Here is a 15,912-nt window from a genome sequence, read left to right on the forward strand (position 1 = left end):
TCAGCCGCCGCTTGAAGGGGATCGGGCTTCCCTTTCCCAGGAGCCCGCAGGCCTTCTGGTGACCGTCGCCGCCGTCACCGGAGCGCGGGTCCCCGACGCTGAACGGCGGAGGCGGGGTGTCCCGGTCCTTCCAGACGCTGCCTGGCGAGATCGGACGGTGAGCCCGTGGGGAAGAGCGTGAAGCCCGTCGGGGGGTGGGTTTGGGGCCCGAGCGCCGGCGGAGATAGAGGGGCCCGCGGCCGCAGCCCCCGAGGGGAGGCGGGGGCCAGCTCGCCCGCCAGGTGGGAGGCTGCGGGCACGGGCGTCGCACCTGCTCTGCCCCCGCCCGGCAGCTGCGGCCCTTGGGGACCGGGTCTGTGGACAGATCCCGTCCTCGCTGGGGAAACAGGCGCTACGCCCGCCTGCCAGGCTCCGAGTGAGGGGCCGACCGGATAGAGCGCAGCTGGAAGGACGGGCGGTGGTTCAGGTGGAGGGGAGCGGGAGGCCCCTGCCGGGTCCCCTCCCGGTGCAGCCGTGACCAGGCTCGTCCGCGCAGCCCGGGACGGGTAAAGTGGCTGTGCTGGCCGAGGGCTCCGTGCTGTGCCACGCCAGGGCCCCCAGCAGAGCCGTTCGGTGGCGTTGGCTGTACCCGCTGCCTCTGGTTGCATCGCCGCCCGGAAGGGAGCTGCTCTCAGCCGCGGTCCCCGAGAAGAGCGTGGAGGCGCTGCGAGCAGGGAGCGTGCCCTGCTCCCGGTTGCATGCATGACCGGGCGAAATCCGCTGTGCGAGCGCCTCTGCCACCGTGACCCGGGAGACGAGCGGGGAGAGGGAGAGTGCGTTGCGGCCCTGATGGACACGGAGGGCATCCATTCAGTTGGCAAGCCAGCAGGCCAGCGTCATCGCCGAAATCACATGTGTGAGCCGCACGACACAGTGATTCACCTGCTGCTGGCGCTCAGCCTCCCGGCCCAGGTAGGCGTTTGATGCAGGCTTGTCGCCGAGCTTGACAGAGACATGCATTCCCGAGCCTTTAGTTTGTTCCTGAAAGTAGGAACCATCGGTGCAAACAGGGGATCTGTTCACACAATGATTTGGATCGAAAACTAGGCTAAGAATAGCCAGGCCGCTTGTTCAGCATTCATTAAATTATGGTTTATATGGAAAATATTTTTTAAATGAAACATCCTGGATTGTTTTTTACACACACTTACCTTTATGCTACTTTGGCTAAGGGGAAAGCAGTTGGCTTAGCTTGAAGTCTACATCCTTTCCCTTAAAAATTGCAAGTCATTAGAGAAAACATTTTTTTTTTAACAAAAAATGATAGCCTCCTTCAGTAAAGGAGACGAGACAGAACTTATAAGCTAAAGGTGAACAAGACGGAACTTATAAGCTAAAGGTGGAGAAAGGATAAGCAAGAAAACACTTTAAAACGCAATGATGTTTTGACATATAAAGTAATTGGGAGAGGCCATTTTAGATACCGCCCTTATAGCCAGAGAGGTGTAGCAGATGGGATGATCCTAAATTGGAAGAGGAGAAATAGGCTTGTGCTGTAAGTGCCTGAGAGCGAGGGAGCATTTCCAGTTCTCAGAGAACTTGAAAGGTCTGAATTGGTGGACATGAGATCCCACATAGGACTTCAGAGAGAGGCCGTCAACTTTGAAAATCAGTCTTCAAATTCTAGAGTAGATATTTCACTAGTATTTTGCCCCCGTAACAGAAATACTTTAGCTTGCTAAAAATGGGAATACTTTATTTCCCCTCTGCATTCCTTCCAATCATGGCTATTCTCTATATATGTTAAATAAAAGCTTAAATTGGTACACGTGATTCTATTTCGTAGAAGGAATTGTATCCATTGAAGACCTGAGATTACTACCTAGGCACAGATTGATGTCTGCTGGTTTCAAGATCTGCATTGTGATTGCAACTGCTGTGGATTATTTTATTTTCCTGATTAATTTTATTTCTCTAATTTTATTTTTTTATTGATTTCCAAGAGGAAGGGAGAGATAGGAACATCAATGATAAGAGAATCATCAATTGGCTGCCTCCTGCATACCCCGCACTGGGGATGGAGCCCACAACCCGGGCATGTGCACCTGACCAGAGTCGAACCCTGGACCCTTCAGTCTGCAGGCCGATGCTCCATCCACTGAGCCAAACCAGCCAGGGCTATTCCTCTAATCTTTTTTTTTTTTTTTTAATATTTTTTATTGATTTCAAAGAGGAAGGAAGAAGGAGAGAGAGATAGAAACATCCATGATGAGAGAGAATCATGGATTGGCTGCCTCCTGCAAGTCCCCTACTAGGGATCGAACCCACAACCCGGGCATGTGCCCTTGACCGGAATCAAACCTGGGACCCCTCAGTTCGCAGGCCGAAGCTCCATCCACTGAGCCAAACCGGCTAGAGCTATTCCTCTAATCTTACTCAACACACCCGTTGTCCCACTTCAGTGAGACAACTATACCATCTTTCCACAAGTAGAATTGCTAGATCGTTATCTAGGACAAATGAATTATAATTTTATATTTAAAAATGACATTAGAGTGAGTAACTTCTGGCCCTCTGTAGAAGCTTCCGATAGAATACAAAGTGACTTTGTAAATTGGGATCATGTTTATCAGACAAAGAGGGAAGAACATAGTTACAAGATCAGTGCACAGGAGGGGGCCAACAAGGACTGGAAATTACACTTGACTCTCAACCTGTGGGTCGCGACCCCTTTGGGCGTCGAACGACCCTTTTACAGGGGTCGCCTAAGACCATCGGAAAACACATACATAATTACATATTGTTTTTGTGATTAATCACTATGCTTTAATTATGTTCAATTTGTAACAATGAAAATATATCCTGCATATCAGATATTTACATTACGATTCATAACAGTAGCAAAATTACAGTTATGAAATTGCAACGAAAATAATTTTATGGTTGGGAGTCACCACAACATGAGGAGCTGTATTAAAGGGTGGCGGCATTAGGAAGGTTGAGAACCACTGCTCTAAGGTGTACCTGTATTTAGTATTTAGTAGTGTATTGGTGTTCTTGAACATCAAATATGAAAAAAGATTCTATTGAAATAGAAGGCCAGTGTGCTTTTTTCCTTAGCTCCATCACAGCATGAGGTAAATCTTAAGATTCTTTTAGTTGTTTTTTTTTTTTTTTAATGTTCTTTAGCTTAGAGGAAACAAAAGATTAAGAAGGGTTCTTTTCCGATTTAATTTGCTCTGTTTTCTTTTCTACTTTTCCCATGTAGATTAGAGTCATGTTATCCTTAAGTAATGGCAGCATTACCTGCGAGGTGAAAAGGCTTAGTTGAATTCTATATTAAACATGGCTTTCTTAGCATCTACTTTGATATATCTAAGGGAATAACTCATAGGGAATGCCTGTAATTGGTTCACTATGAAAACTGAGCAAAATGAATTATTTAGACAGTTTAAGTTGCATCCAGAAGATACGTCTGGACTGGAGAAGAGAATGTGTAGTGCCCTAACCGTGGGCGAGGCTCTGTAGTCAGGGTGCCTGGGTTTGAATCCCAGCTCTGACCTCTGCCGGTTTTCTTCTTTATTAGACAAGGCCACTGACAGTCCTTTCTTACTGAGCCATGAGGTTTCATTCAATTGTCTAGACACACTACATGTTAACTCCTTTTTTAAAAAAAAATATTTTGTTATTAGGGAGGATTCTAAGGCTCATTCTTTAATTATCAGAGTAAGTCCTCCGATCTCTTTACTGAAAGTCTTCAAGAATCCATTACAGTTCCTTTGTTTTCTTCTTACCTGCTCACAATGTTGCTGCCTCTCTCTCAGGCCTTTCGAAGGTGAAACAGTTTTTATGTGTCCATCTACCTTCAGATGGCTTGCATACTTTGGAATTCAATTCACCTGGTTGGTTTGCCAACTCAGTTACGACTCTTTCACATTTTAAAGTGGGGGTGATATTCTCTTATATTCTATTTGTATTCTAAGCTGAATTCTCCCCATACCTGGGATCTTTAAACATGAGAATAATGTTTACCTTTGGAAATGAAAACTTTGATTGGGGGTAGAGAATTGTTGACTTGCATTACTTGCACTTCTGGTTCTAGTTCCTTTTCATTATTAGGATCTTGAGGTGGCTCCTACTTAGTTCACATAGCTGAGTAGAGATACATATTTAAGGTTACGCAGTCCGATTCTGATGAATCCTTGGTTCTAGTTGGAAAATTTTCATTCAGTTTTAGGATCTTAGATTTTGATAAAAGTTTTGTGTTCAGTTGCTACCAATCCTCCCTTCCTCAATCTCCTTCCTTCTTTCCTTCCTTCCTTCCTTCCTTCCTTCCTTCCTTCCTTCCTTCCTTCCTTCCTTCCTTCCTTTCCTCCCTTCTTCTTTCCTCCCTTCCTTCCTTCCTTCCTCCCTCCATTCCTCCCTTCCTCCCTCCTTTCTTCCCTCCCTTCCTTCCTTCCTTTCCTTATCTCTTTAAAAAATATTTGGAATGCTTCAAATTTTAAAATTGTCTTAACCTCTAAATGCTTCACTTAAAGTGTATTTAGCCTGGAAAATCATCACCAACCATAAAGTACTTAGGGAACAGTACTCCAAGTCAGTAACATTAACATACTAATTATGAAAGGCATTTGAAAGAAATATTGTACAATATCTTGGTTGGTGAAAGACCTATTTGGATTTTAAATGTTGAAGACTTTCAGAACTGGTATTTTGAAAGGTAGACTATGCATACATATCAGGAACTTAAATTTGATTGAATGAATGAATTAGCATTTTGAGTTTGCGTAAAATCTACTTTTGCTGCTGTGGTGTTAATGCCATCCAATGACAGCTTTAAGTCTCTCTCTTTTTTTTTATTTCTAATCAGATGGGACTGAATTTGGATTTGCCTTCAAATTTGAGCATTTTCTTTTATTTTTGTCATTTTTATTATATTCATTAATACTAGAAGGACCAATTTTGTGGTCAGAGGCATATTTCGTCTTTTGCCTTTGAGTTTATTTTTGCACCTGTGTACAGTTCAGCAAATGATCCGTTTTGATCTACTCTATTTTGAGCATATTCGTAGAAGAATGGCATTGTCTTCCTATGTGACATTGGTATACAGTGCACCTGCTTGACATGGCTCTGAGAGGCGTTCTGTCACTGTCCACAGGGTCCCACCAAGGGGTGTTTGGGCCACCTTGCAGACCTACTGACATACTCCCAGTTTGTCACATGAGGCAAGGGGGAGCAATTTCTTGTGAAGATCAGTTTTTATTTGAAAGGAATGAGGATGGGCCCAGGCTGTGACAACCACAGCGAATGTGAAGCAAAAAAGCATAGTTTTTTTGTGTGTGAGAGAGAAAGCACGTAGGGTCAAGCTTATGCTTTGAGACCTTTGAGGCAGCTAGTTAGGTTCTAGAAGCACTTGATATGAAGGAGGTGGAGATTAGTAACACGAATATATTGAAGACCTACTCTGTGTCTGGAACACCTACTTGGTGTTTTACTTTTATATCTCATTTGATCTTCATAGCAACTCTTGTGAGATGATTATCCTCATTTGACAGTTTCTTCTTTTTTCCTTTTAATTCTCACCTGGGAATATGTTTTTATTGATTTGAGAGAGAGAGAGAGAATAACATTGGTCAGTTGCCTCCCGTACGCACCCGACCAGGGATTGAACCGGCAACCTAGGTATGTGTCCTGACCAGAAATCGAACCTGAAACCTTTTGGTGTAAAGCATGGTGCTCCAACCAACTGAGCCACCTGGTCACGGCTAACAGTTTCATTTGCATAAAGTTACACAGTTATTAATTAGAGTTGGTTTTACCATGGTATAATAAAACATTTGTATTTTAAAGTAGTTGTAATTTTAGGCACCTAATAGTGCTGCAGCAAAATTTTTTATTTTCTAGTTGCCATATGTTTTATCTTCATGTTACTATATCAATTTGTAAATGATTTTGAAATGTTAAAATAATACATATTCATGATGTAAAATTAAAAACCCATAAGAAAGCACAAAGAATACAGTAGAAGTCATCTCTTTACTACTTTGTGACAACTACTGTTAGCATTTTGATATATATTTGTCCATGCATATATGTGTGTTTCTGGTATATATTCTCCCTCAAATCCCACCCAGGTCCCTTTTGACATCTCTGCAGTGCCTCTCTGAGTCTCCTTTTCTTCTAGGCTGTGGAATCTGGTGGGCTCCTTTAGTCACTGTCTGCAGTGGAGTGGTTCTGTTAGGCAGTCCTTGATTCAGGCACAGACCTCTGCTCCCATCAGTCATGCCAAGTTAGCAGGGTTAATGATTTATGAAACCCTTCCTGTTTTTCTCAAAAAGGCAATGGACCAGGATGAGGCTAGTGGATATTTTTAAGACTTCCTGGACTATTTAGTACAAACACTTAAATTGTTTCTATGTTTTAATTTCTATTAATTAAAAAAATATTTTTATTGATGTAGAGAGGAAGGGAGAGGGGATCAAGCCAGACATGTGCCTTGACTGGGAATTGAACCCTGACCTCCTGGTTCACAGGTCGATGCTCAACCATTGAGCCACACTGGCAGGGTTATGTTTTCACTGCTGTAGAAAGTAACATTGTATATACATTTTTGTCCCCATTTGGTTTTTTTTAAGTTATTCTAAGAGGAATTGGTAGAATGAAGGTTATATACCTTTTTTAAGGTCTTTGATACATATTGACAAATTGCTGCCCTTCCTGGCAATGAGGGTTTTTTTTTTAATAAGCCAAACTGGAGTTGACCAATCTGTTTATTAGATTTTAATGAAGTTATTTTATGAATTTAATATGCAAATAACTATATCAGGTGGAGAATAAGGAGGTATCCCTAGCTTTGAGCAGGAAGTTATTCAGCTGAAATAATAAAGACAGGCTACAGGAATTCATAAGGAACCTTAGAAAGTGCTATAATTCTGGACTGCAAAAAATAATTCCTCACTTGAATTTAGGCACAAGGTCAAGATATAGACTTTAAAACTAGTGTTTTCCTCATCACAGGTTAGGGAAAACCCAGTTCCTACCTCCAATTTCCTGGGACCAGGCCGAACCTTGTGTCAATAACAAGGCAACAGGCGTTCACCCTGAACAGGAAGATGCCGTGGTAAACAGTCATAGACCGAAGGATAGCGCTACGGAAGTCCCTGGAAGTAGGCGAGCCCAGTGAGGTCAGATGAGCCTTTAAAAGCAGAGCTTTCTCCCAGCTGAGGGCGGAAGAGGAAGTCAGATTCCTAGAGTGAGAAGGACTTGAGGAGTGTTTTTTGCTGGCTCAGATACGGGCCACATGCAAAGGCTGGAAAGAGATCTCGAGAGCTCAGGGCAGATGCCAGCTGACAGCCCGAAAGGATCTCAGTTCTGTAACCATAAACGGAATTTGCCAGCAGCCTGAATGAACTGAGGAATGGATTCTTCCCTAGTCTCCCGAGAGGAACACAAACCTGCTGACACCTTCATTTCAGGTTTGAGCACTCAGTTGAGCCACATTGTGCCTAGATATCTGACCCACATCAACTGTGAGGTAGGTGTGTTGTTGCAAGCCACCAAGTCACAGTGATTGTTCACAGCAGCAGTAGGAGACTCAGATAATGACTATGGGAAGAGATGAAACAGATCATTATTACTAGAATAAAAGACTCGTAATTCTGTGTATTCGTCCATAACATAAAGTGCTGGTGATGAAACAGACTAAAAAAGCAGTCACAGTAAAAAAATATTAGCAAGTTCTGTGTTTATAACTGTGGTTTTGTTGTTTGTTTATGCCCTTAATCTTACCACCTATTATTGAAATCTGCATATATTTCATTGCCTTATCATTTTTATGCATGTTATGTAAAAATGTGTGGATCTAGTTTCTCAGTTAATGTTATGGTAATTTTCTAAGGTTATTAAATAATCTTAACAAGCATTTCTTATACTTCAGTAATATTCTATTTGATTCTGCCATACTTTATTTAGCATTTCCTTGATAATCTCTGACAGTGAGTCTTTTTTTCTATGATTGTTATTTTCCTTGCACTGGACAATTTCAGGCAAATAAATATCTGTCAAACCCTAAGGAAATTTTCAGGTAATAATTATGTTAAATTCACATTGAATTACAATTTTTTGAAAGCTGGATCTTGAAGATGGTTATGGTTTCATCAGCACAGCCTACGGTGAGATATTGCCTAACCAACCGTTTAATCTATTCTTGGCTTAAAAATAAGATCTGACTTATTTTTATTGTACTGGTGTACATTTTTTGATTTTGAAATTTTGAATAGTAGTAATGAATAGATTTTTAAGCCTTTTGAGTTGTAATAAGTATTTATAAAATCAATTTTGGAGACCAAAACAAGTTTTACATTGCCTTTGAAGTCAGCAGTAATAAAAAGTGTATATACTAAAGTAAATAGTGATGTGTGTTTTTTTAATATATTTTATTGATTTTTTACAGAGAGGAAGGGAGAGGGACAGAGAGTTGGAAACATCGGTGAGAGAGAAACATCGATCAGCTGCCTCCTGCACACCTCCCACTGGGGATGTGCCCGCAACCAAGGTATATGCCCTTGACCGGAATCGAACCCGGGACCCTTCAGTCCGCAGGCCGATGCTCTATCCACTGAGCCAAACCGGTCAGGACTAGTGATGTTTTTTATTCATTCAACAAATATTTTTTAATATTTACTACATGCCAGACACTATATTAGAGACTTGGGATATAGTACTGAATAAAATTGTCAAAGTCTGTGCTCTCATAGAATCTGTGTATGAGTGGGGAGGGGGAAGAGGGAGGGCTTATAAGGAGACAATAAATATAAAGAATATATGTTACATCAGGTGGATAAGTGCTTCGTATAAAAATATAGCAGGATATGATGATAGTGACAAAAGAATTACAATTTTAGATACTTAAGAAAAATGAAAATTTGGTTGAAATGCACAGAGGAATAGAAAGAAACTACTTCAACAATGTAAAGAAATAAGAAAATAGTTTATTAAATATCACTTTTATGTTTTTATGATTTTTTTCACATAGACTTAAGTTTAGCTTGTAAAGTACCCAAACGTTCTTTGTTCTTTTTATAACTGGTTTTGGTTGGAGATGTTTGTTGATTTGAAGTATTTTATTAATTCTGCCTTGTTTTCTTTTGGTGGGTGACATCACAATCTTTTTTCTATGTTAATTAATGAATTAATCAATTCCTTGGAATATTTAGTTAGTCCATAGACAAACAAAAATTCCTAGCATTGATTTTACAAAGGTGAAAAGTACATATTGCCTTCAGTTAGTAAAGGTAAATTATTTTATTTTATTATTTTTTAAAAATATTTTTTTATTGATTTCAGAAAGGAAGGGAGAGGGAGAGATAGAAACATCAATGATGAGAGAGAATCATTGATTGGCTGCTTCCTGCACACCCCCTACTGGGGATCTAGCCCAGAACCCTGGCATGTGCCCTGACCAGGAATGTGACCTCTTGATTGATGGGTTGATGCTCAACCATTGAGCAACACTGGCTGGGCAAGGTAAATTATTTTATAAGAGTAAATAGATAGCAGATAAACTATTTGCTTATCTCTATTAACCAAACTATTTGCTTATTACATCAGCATTTATAATAAAAATAAGTTTAATGTATGACTGTTCAATAGTCATTGATAAGTTTTTAAGCATATAAAATAAGTAAAGTAACTTTTTAAAAAGAAAATAAGATTTATATAGATATGGAAAGTGGTAAGTATATTTTGTGAAGCAGTAAAGGAATTAAGAATTTCAAGTTCTGAAAGTTTTTAGATAAGATTAGCAATAAAGAAAAATACTGTTTCAAACAAAAGAAATGTTACTTTCAAATAGTCTCTCTTCATCTCTCTTTCTGTCTCTCCCTCTTTTAGAAAATGGGTTTGGATGACTTGGAAAACTTTATTTTATAAAATACCTAACTCCCTAGGATCCTTAGTAAATTCGTATAAAATTCTTTATTAGGACTTACAACATTAAGCAGTAAGCTCCAATGACACTGTATTGAAACTTCACAACTAGTATTCTTAGTTTGTAATGTTTTTAGAACTAATGTAAATTTTGTTAAAATATCTTTTTTCTTGAAGATATAACTTATGTGAAATTTCAAGATATGCTTTAAAAGTAAGATATAAGAACTTGAGAGTAGGAATTATCCTTTCTACCTTATTGGTAGTCCATTGTAAAGCCTGGCAGTTTTCCAGAGAATGTACTCCTGCATTAATAAACAATATTTAGGAAATTTCAAGTGGTTGTGCCCTATGTTAATACTGCATTTTTTTTTTTTTTTTCAGTTTACAGATATGATCCAGCCCTGTACTGAGTTACTTCGGTTAGTCCGAGTGAACGTTCAATAATGAGTGGTGCAGCTTTGGGACTCGAGATTGTTTTTGTTTTTTTTCTGGCATTATTTCTACTTCATCGATATGGAGACTTTAAGAAGCAGCACAGACTTGTAATTGTCGGAACACTGCTAGCTTGGTATCTCTGCTTTCTTATTGTCTTCATTCTGCCTCTGGACGTTAGTACGGTAAGAGGTGAAGCTGATTTTCACAATTTAAAAGACAATTGTAATCATACAGCCTGCTTGAGAGATGTTAGAGCCAAGACTACTAAATTATGTAAGGTTATACTTATTTTCAATTTAAATGTTCTATGAATTTGATCACTAAAAAGCCTAGCCAGGTAGATAGGTTAGTACACTCCAATATCCCAAAAGTTCTTGGTAAACTTTTGATTTTCATTTTTAAACCATGTATTTGTTGGTTTAGACAATATACAACCGATGCAAGCATGCTGCTGCCAACTCAAGCCCCCCTGAGAACAGCAACATCACAGGCTTGTACGCCACGGCCACCCCAGCTCCAAGGTATTCTTTCTTTTTCCCTCCTTCCCTCCCTCCTTCCCTTTCTGCCTCCCTCCCTCCCTCCCTTCTTTCCTTGCTTTCTTCCTTACATATTGTAGAAGGCAAATTGTTCAAAAATTGTCAGTGTTTACCATCTGGATTTTATATTTATAAAAGTTTATTCTCATTCTTTACTCACCCCCTCCTCCCACCACCATCCTTTGCTGGTAGACTTTTATTTACGTCGTATTTTGCTTAAATTTAAATGTCACATCAATTGTAAATATTTATTGTTGTGCACAAGGCCTTTCAGTAGATGCTAATGAGAAACTCAGAGAAGGCCTGATGTTTTAATCCGGCGTCAACCCCTTTTAGAATGTGATTTCCAAAAGCTATTTTTTATCTCAGCTGCTCTCGGTTCTAAAAAATGGGGCATGCATTTTCTCTTTTGCCTAATATGCAAGGTCGAGTATTAAAGGACAAGAAGGTAATTCTATATGTGGGATATTTCTTTCATATAGCACATCATTTGAAATCGTTGGAGTTTTAGACTGAAAATGAATGAAGTTCAAATTATCAAAAGGTTTTATTGAATTCATATTAATTTTCCAAGCAAAAAAACTAGTGTTTTTTTGTGTATGTGTATGTTTGTTTATCTTCAACTCTAAGATGAATTTTTTATTTCAAAAAATGTTAAACATGTTTTTGCAAATGGGTCTTATTGAGAAAATTATGTGGCAGGTAGGAGAGAAGTATTTGTTTATGCCTGTATTGCATACTTTTTTCAACCCACAAGATACACTATTGAAGAGAATCTAAAAACATGTGGCCAGTATTAAAGTAGATGGTGGCTCATAGGACAAAAACACATTTAATTGTAAAAGATAAAATCCAGCAGAGAAATCGCATAATAGAAAAGACAAAGAATGGCAGGCTTTCTTAGGAAAATATTTTAGCGTAGCATTAGTTTCTCATCATTGATTTCAATGCTGCCTTTTAATTTTTGCACTGAAATTGTCAGCTCTCTTCTGCTCGTAGCAGTTACCTTCCCGAAAGAATTACACAACTGGCTAAACATGGCTAACTCCCAGCAGCATGGGTAGTTTACTGTTCAAGTGCACACTGGCTCAGAGTGAAAGCTAATAAATGTTGACTGTGTTTTTTGCCAATGCTCTAAGGAGTATTTGCATGCTTCTTTGTGTGACTTTTATTTTATTTTTTAAATCTAACTCGAATAAGGGTAAATTTAAAATGTAGGCACTTGCCTTTGAAGCATCATGAAAAATTGGACATAGATCAGCAGCAGTTGTGCATATGGAAAGCCCTGGGACTAAAGGGTACCCTTACAGTCTAGGAAGACTGTTAATGGAAGGATCTATGGCAGTGATGGCGAACCTTTTGAGCTCGGCGAGTCAGCATTTTGAAAATCCCTAACTTAACTCTGGTGCCGTGTCATATATAGAAATTTTTTGATATTTGCAACCATAGTAAAACAAAGACTTCTATTTTTGATATTTATTTTATATATTTAAATGCCATTTAAAAAAGAAAAATCAACCAAAAAAATGAGTTCGCGCGTCACCTCTGACACGCGTGTCACCTCTGATACGCGTGTCATAGGTTCGCCATCACTGATCTATGGTCAGATACACGTATCGTCAGAAAATTCCAATTGAATTGTGTATAGATGCTGGCATGTGTCTCCATAGGAGTTATGCCAGAGAGTAACTGATTAGTTAGCATTTCAGTTTCGAGGAATTAAACACCCAATGTCTTTCTCTTCCCCACTCCCCTTACCCCAAATAACCATCCCCACAAATGGAGTGAGTGTGTATTTTAAAGGTAATCATCAGTATTTAAAGGAATCATACCAGAGATTTAATTTCACAATGCATTTATTCTGAAATACAGTTGCATTATTAGTCTATTGGGTGAACATTGTGTCCCAAACTGTTTTGTTCCTGTTGTGTGTGTCTGTTTAGTTTGACAATTAGCTTTGAATTTTATATAAAAATCTACAAGTTAGAGTCAATAATTTAAAATCTGAATGCAAATAAACTTTGCCATATACAAATTAATTGTATAATTCATTTAATTAGTCATCATTTGTGATTAATTTGCTTTAAATTGTTATCAAACAGTCCACATCCGTGTTTCAAGCCATGGAGTTACATTCCTGATGGAATCATGCCAATTTTCTGGAGGGTAGTATACTGGACATCGCAGTTTTTAACATGGTAAGTGGTAGTGAAGGATAAAATTTTTAAGATATTGGCTAGAGTAAAATGAAAAGTGATTATTTTTCATTGAACCTTCATATTTTAGGATTTACTCATGTTACTTATTTTTTCCTTAAATTTTTTTGCTTTCCCTTTCTGCTTGTTTAAGTCTTTTCCATCTGAAATGAAAAGAAAAACACAAACAATAAACAGGAACTAGAAAGAATAATTTTCCTTGTCACGATTCCCTTCTAGTTACTGCTTTCTCTCTTGGCCTTCTCTGTCTATTTCAGTCTGTTTCTAGCCCCATTGTTGTGTGACACTGCTCTTGCGGAGGCCCTCGCCCTCTGCTTAGCCCAGCCTTCTGCATTTCCTTCATGGGCTCCATTTCTGTGTCCATTTCCTAAATGTTAATGTCCCCTGGGGTCCCGCATGTGGCCATCGTGTTACCTGACTCTCTCTGCATCGCTCTAATTATAGCCGTGGTCTCATTGACCTGCGATGCGTTCCAAATCTTTTTTTTCTACCTGCTAGAGCTTTGTCCTTCAGCTCTGCTGCACACTCACACTTCACTGCCTACTGAACATTTAAAAAAGTCGGCAGGCAACTGAGCTCTAAAACGAGAGATCTTAAACGTCCAAGAGCAAACCCACGCAGCAGGGGAGAGTCGTGCCCCTGTAAATTGATGCTCAGTGAACTCAGCCGGGCCCTCGGCGTTGCCAGACTTTGTTCCTTTGTTTCTCCAGTCTGCTTGCTCTTCTCACAACAGATCTTTCCAGTCATGTCCAGCCTCTGCTGTTCCCCTGTCACTCTCTCATATCCTAGAAACATTACCTTCTCTCCTTGACCATCTTTACTGTCAACCTCACAGTAAAGATAAAAGCCATCAGATGGCAGCTCTTTTAGCTTCTCACCAACAAATGCACCCACCCCTCTCCCCATCCTTCCTTCCCCACTCTTAACATTAATCCCTCTTCCTGAAATATGGACCCATTCCCTCCAGCTCCTGTTACCTGTACTCACCTGTGCTTGGCAAAGCATGCACAATTCTCTCACCTTTAACAAATAAAAAATAAACAAACAAAAAAAAGTTTCTCAAATCCCAACCCTCTCCAACTTTCTATCTTTCACCATAATGATTTATTCCTTACAACAGTTGCATTTTTTTTGGAGACTGTGTAATTGAAGTATAAATTAGTGTAGAAAACTGCACAGGTTTTGTTTGGTTTGACTTTTTTTCAAAGTGAACACTCCCGTGTAGCCAGCACTCAGATGACAATGAAGAACATTGACCAAGTCCCCAGAAGCTTCCCTCATACCCGCCCCTCCCCAGGCTTATCCTCCCAAAGAGAATCTGACTTCCCTCACCATGGATGAGTTCTGCCTGTTTTTGAACTTAGAAACAGAAGTATACAGTATACATTTGCCTCTCATTTTGCTTATATATTTGGAAGATTCTTTTCTGTTGTGTGATGTGTACTAGTATTCTTTTTCATTTCTATAAAATACTCCATTTTATGAATATATCATCGTTTATCTTACCCAGCCAAACTTCTTAAATGAATTGTCTGATTTAGTGCCTCCATTTGCTCACTGCTTGCTCTTTCCTCAATTCACTGAGCTCCTTTCTGCCCCCATTTTTCTACTTACACACACATTTCTTAATTTTCCTGACCTCTCGGCAGCATTTGATTCTGTTGTTTTCTCTCCACTTTAAAACGTGCTTCTCCTGGTTTCTGCGCCGTACATACTCCTCGGTTTTCTTTCATGCCTTTCTGCTGTTCTGGCTGAGTTTCCTTTGCTGGCCTCCCCTCTTCTTGCCTTTCTACCTCTCCTTTAAAACTAGGTATTGCTCAGGGGTCAGCTTCGGTCCTTTGCTCCTCAGTCTCCATACTCGCCCTTCCAGAACTCATGTACTGATGTTACTTCGGTACCGTTGATATGGTGAGGACTCTGAATCTATTTGTATTTCTAATCCTGGCTCCTGAATTAAGAAGCTGGATAGCCAACTACTTCCTGTGCAGCTCCTTGGGGATGTGTCTTAGGAACTTCAAAATCAGTGTATTGACAACGAGTCTTCTCCTCTCCTGTCTTTACCACAAAAATAGTTCCAATTTTGTTTCTCTTAAGTGCATTCTGCATGTTGAAGCCTTATCAGTCTTTAGGAAACTAAATTTGATCATGTCTCCTTTCGGTTCAAGAAAATGGTTACTCTTTACTCTTTGGATGTAGTCCAAGCTCTTCATAAAGGCTTTCAAGCCTTTGTATTAGACTCATCATAAATCACTCACTGTTATATCTTCTGCTGGTTACTGTGGCCTCCGTTGTTGCCAGGAATGTGCTCTGTTCTCCCCTGTATTTAATATTACAAAAATATTTTAAGTTTGTTTGGTATTAATAAAATTACTCAAAATCATATTTGTGAAAAGAACTATACACTAAAATTAAGATTCACATATTTCTGGTATTTGAAATTACAAAGACATATCAAGTGTTTTTAATCATATTTTTTCCAACTGTCTAGGATTCTCTTACCTTTTATGCAGTCATATGCAAGATCAGGAGGGTTCTCCATCACTGGGAAGATCAAAACCGCACTGATTGAGAATGCGATCTATTATGGCACCTACTTGCTGATTTTTGGAGCATTTCTAATTTATGTAGCTGTAAACCCACACTTGCACTTAGAATGGTAAGAAACATTGTTTCTGTGTGTATTTCCATTTTATAAAATTTTTATCTCATATTTGTAGGTGTAAACACATTTATTTCATCAAGAAGCACAACAAATTATGTGCTTTATAGATTCCTCAAAAAGAATATCTGAATAATCCATGTTACTAAGAAGAAAA

The 15,912-nt window shown here is 39.4% G+C and overlaps 1 protein-coding gene across 9 annotated transcripts in view; it reads left to right on the forward strand.

Moving 5' to 3' along the window:
• The first annotated feature begins 18 nt into the window (after positions 1-18).
• Positions 19-15,912, forward strand: part of LMBRD2 (LMBR1 domain containing 2) — a 147,432-nt gene continuing 131,538 nt past the window's right edge. For 8 of the 9 annotated variants that reach the window (XR_009452713.1, XR_009452712.1, XM_059694940.1 and 5 more), the window contains exons 1-5: positions 19-157; positions 10,291-10,526; positions 10,768-10,865; positions 12,983-13,078; positions 15,585-15,752. Coding sequence is in view for 7 of the 9 variants with exons in the window: in XM_059694940.1 (XP_059550923.1) it covers positions 10,353-10,526; positions 10,768-10,865; positions 12,983-13,078; positions 15,585-15,752 (536 nt within the window). In the remaining 2 variants the exon portion in view is untranslated. Of the gene's footprint in view, positions 158-9,354; positions 9,505-10,290; positions 10,527-10,767; positions 10,866-12,982; positions 13,079-15,584; positions 15,753-15,912 lie in introns of those variants that run through there. The other variant, XM_059694939.1, reaches the window with a different exon arrangement.

This window comes from Myotis daubentonii, chromosome 4 (assembly GCF_963259705.1).
Source record: "Myotis daubentonii chromosome 4, mMyoDau2.1, whole genome shotgun sequence".
Lineage (NCBI taxonomy): Eukaryota > Metazoa > Chordata > Mammalia > Chiroptera > Vespertilionidae > Myotis > Myotis daubentonii.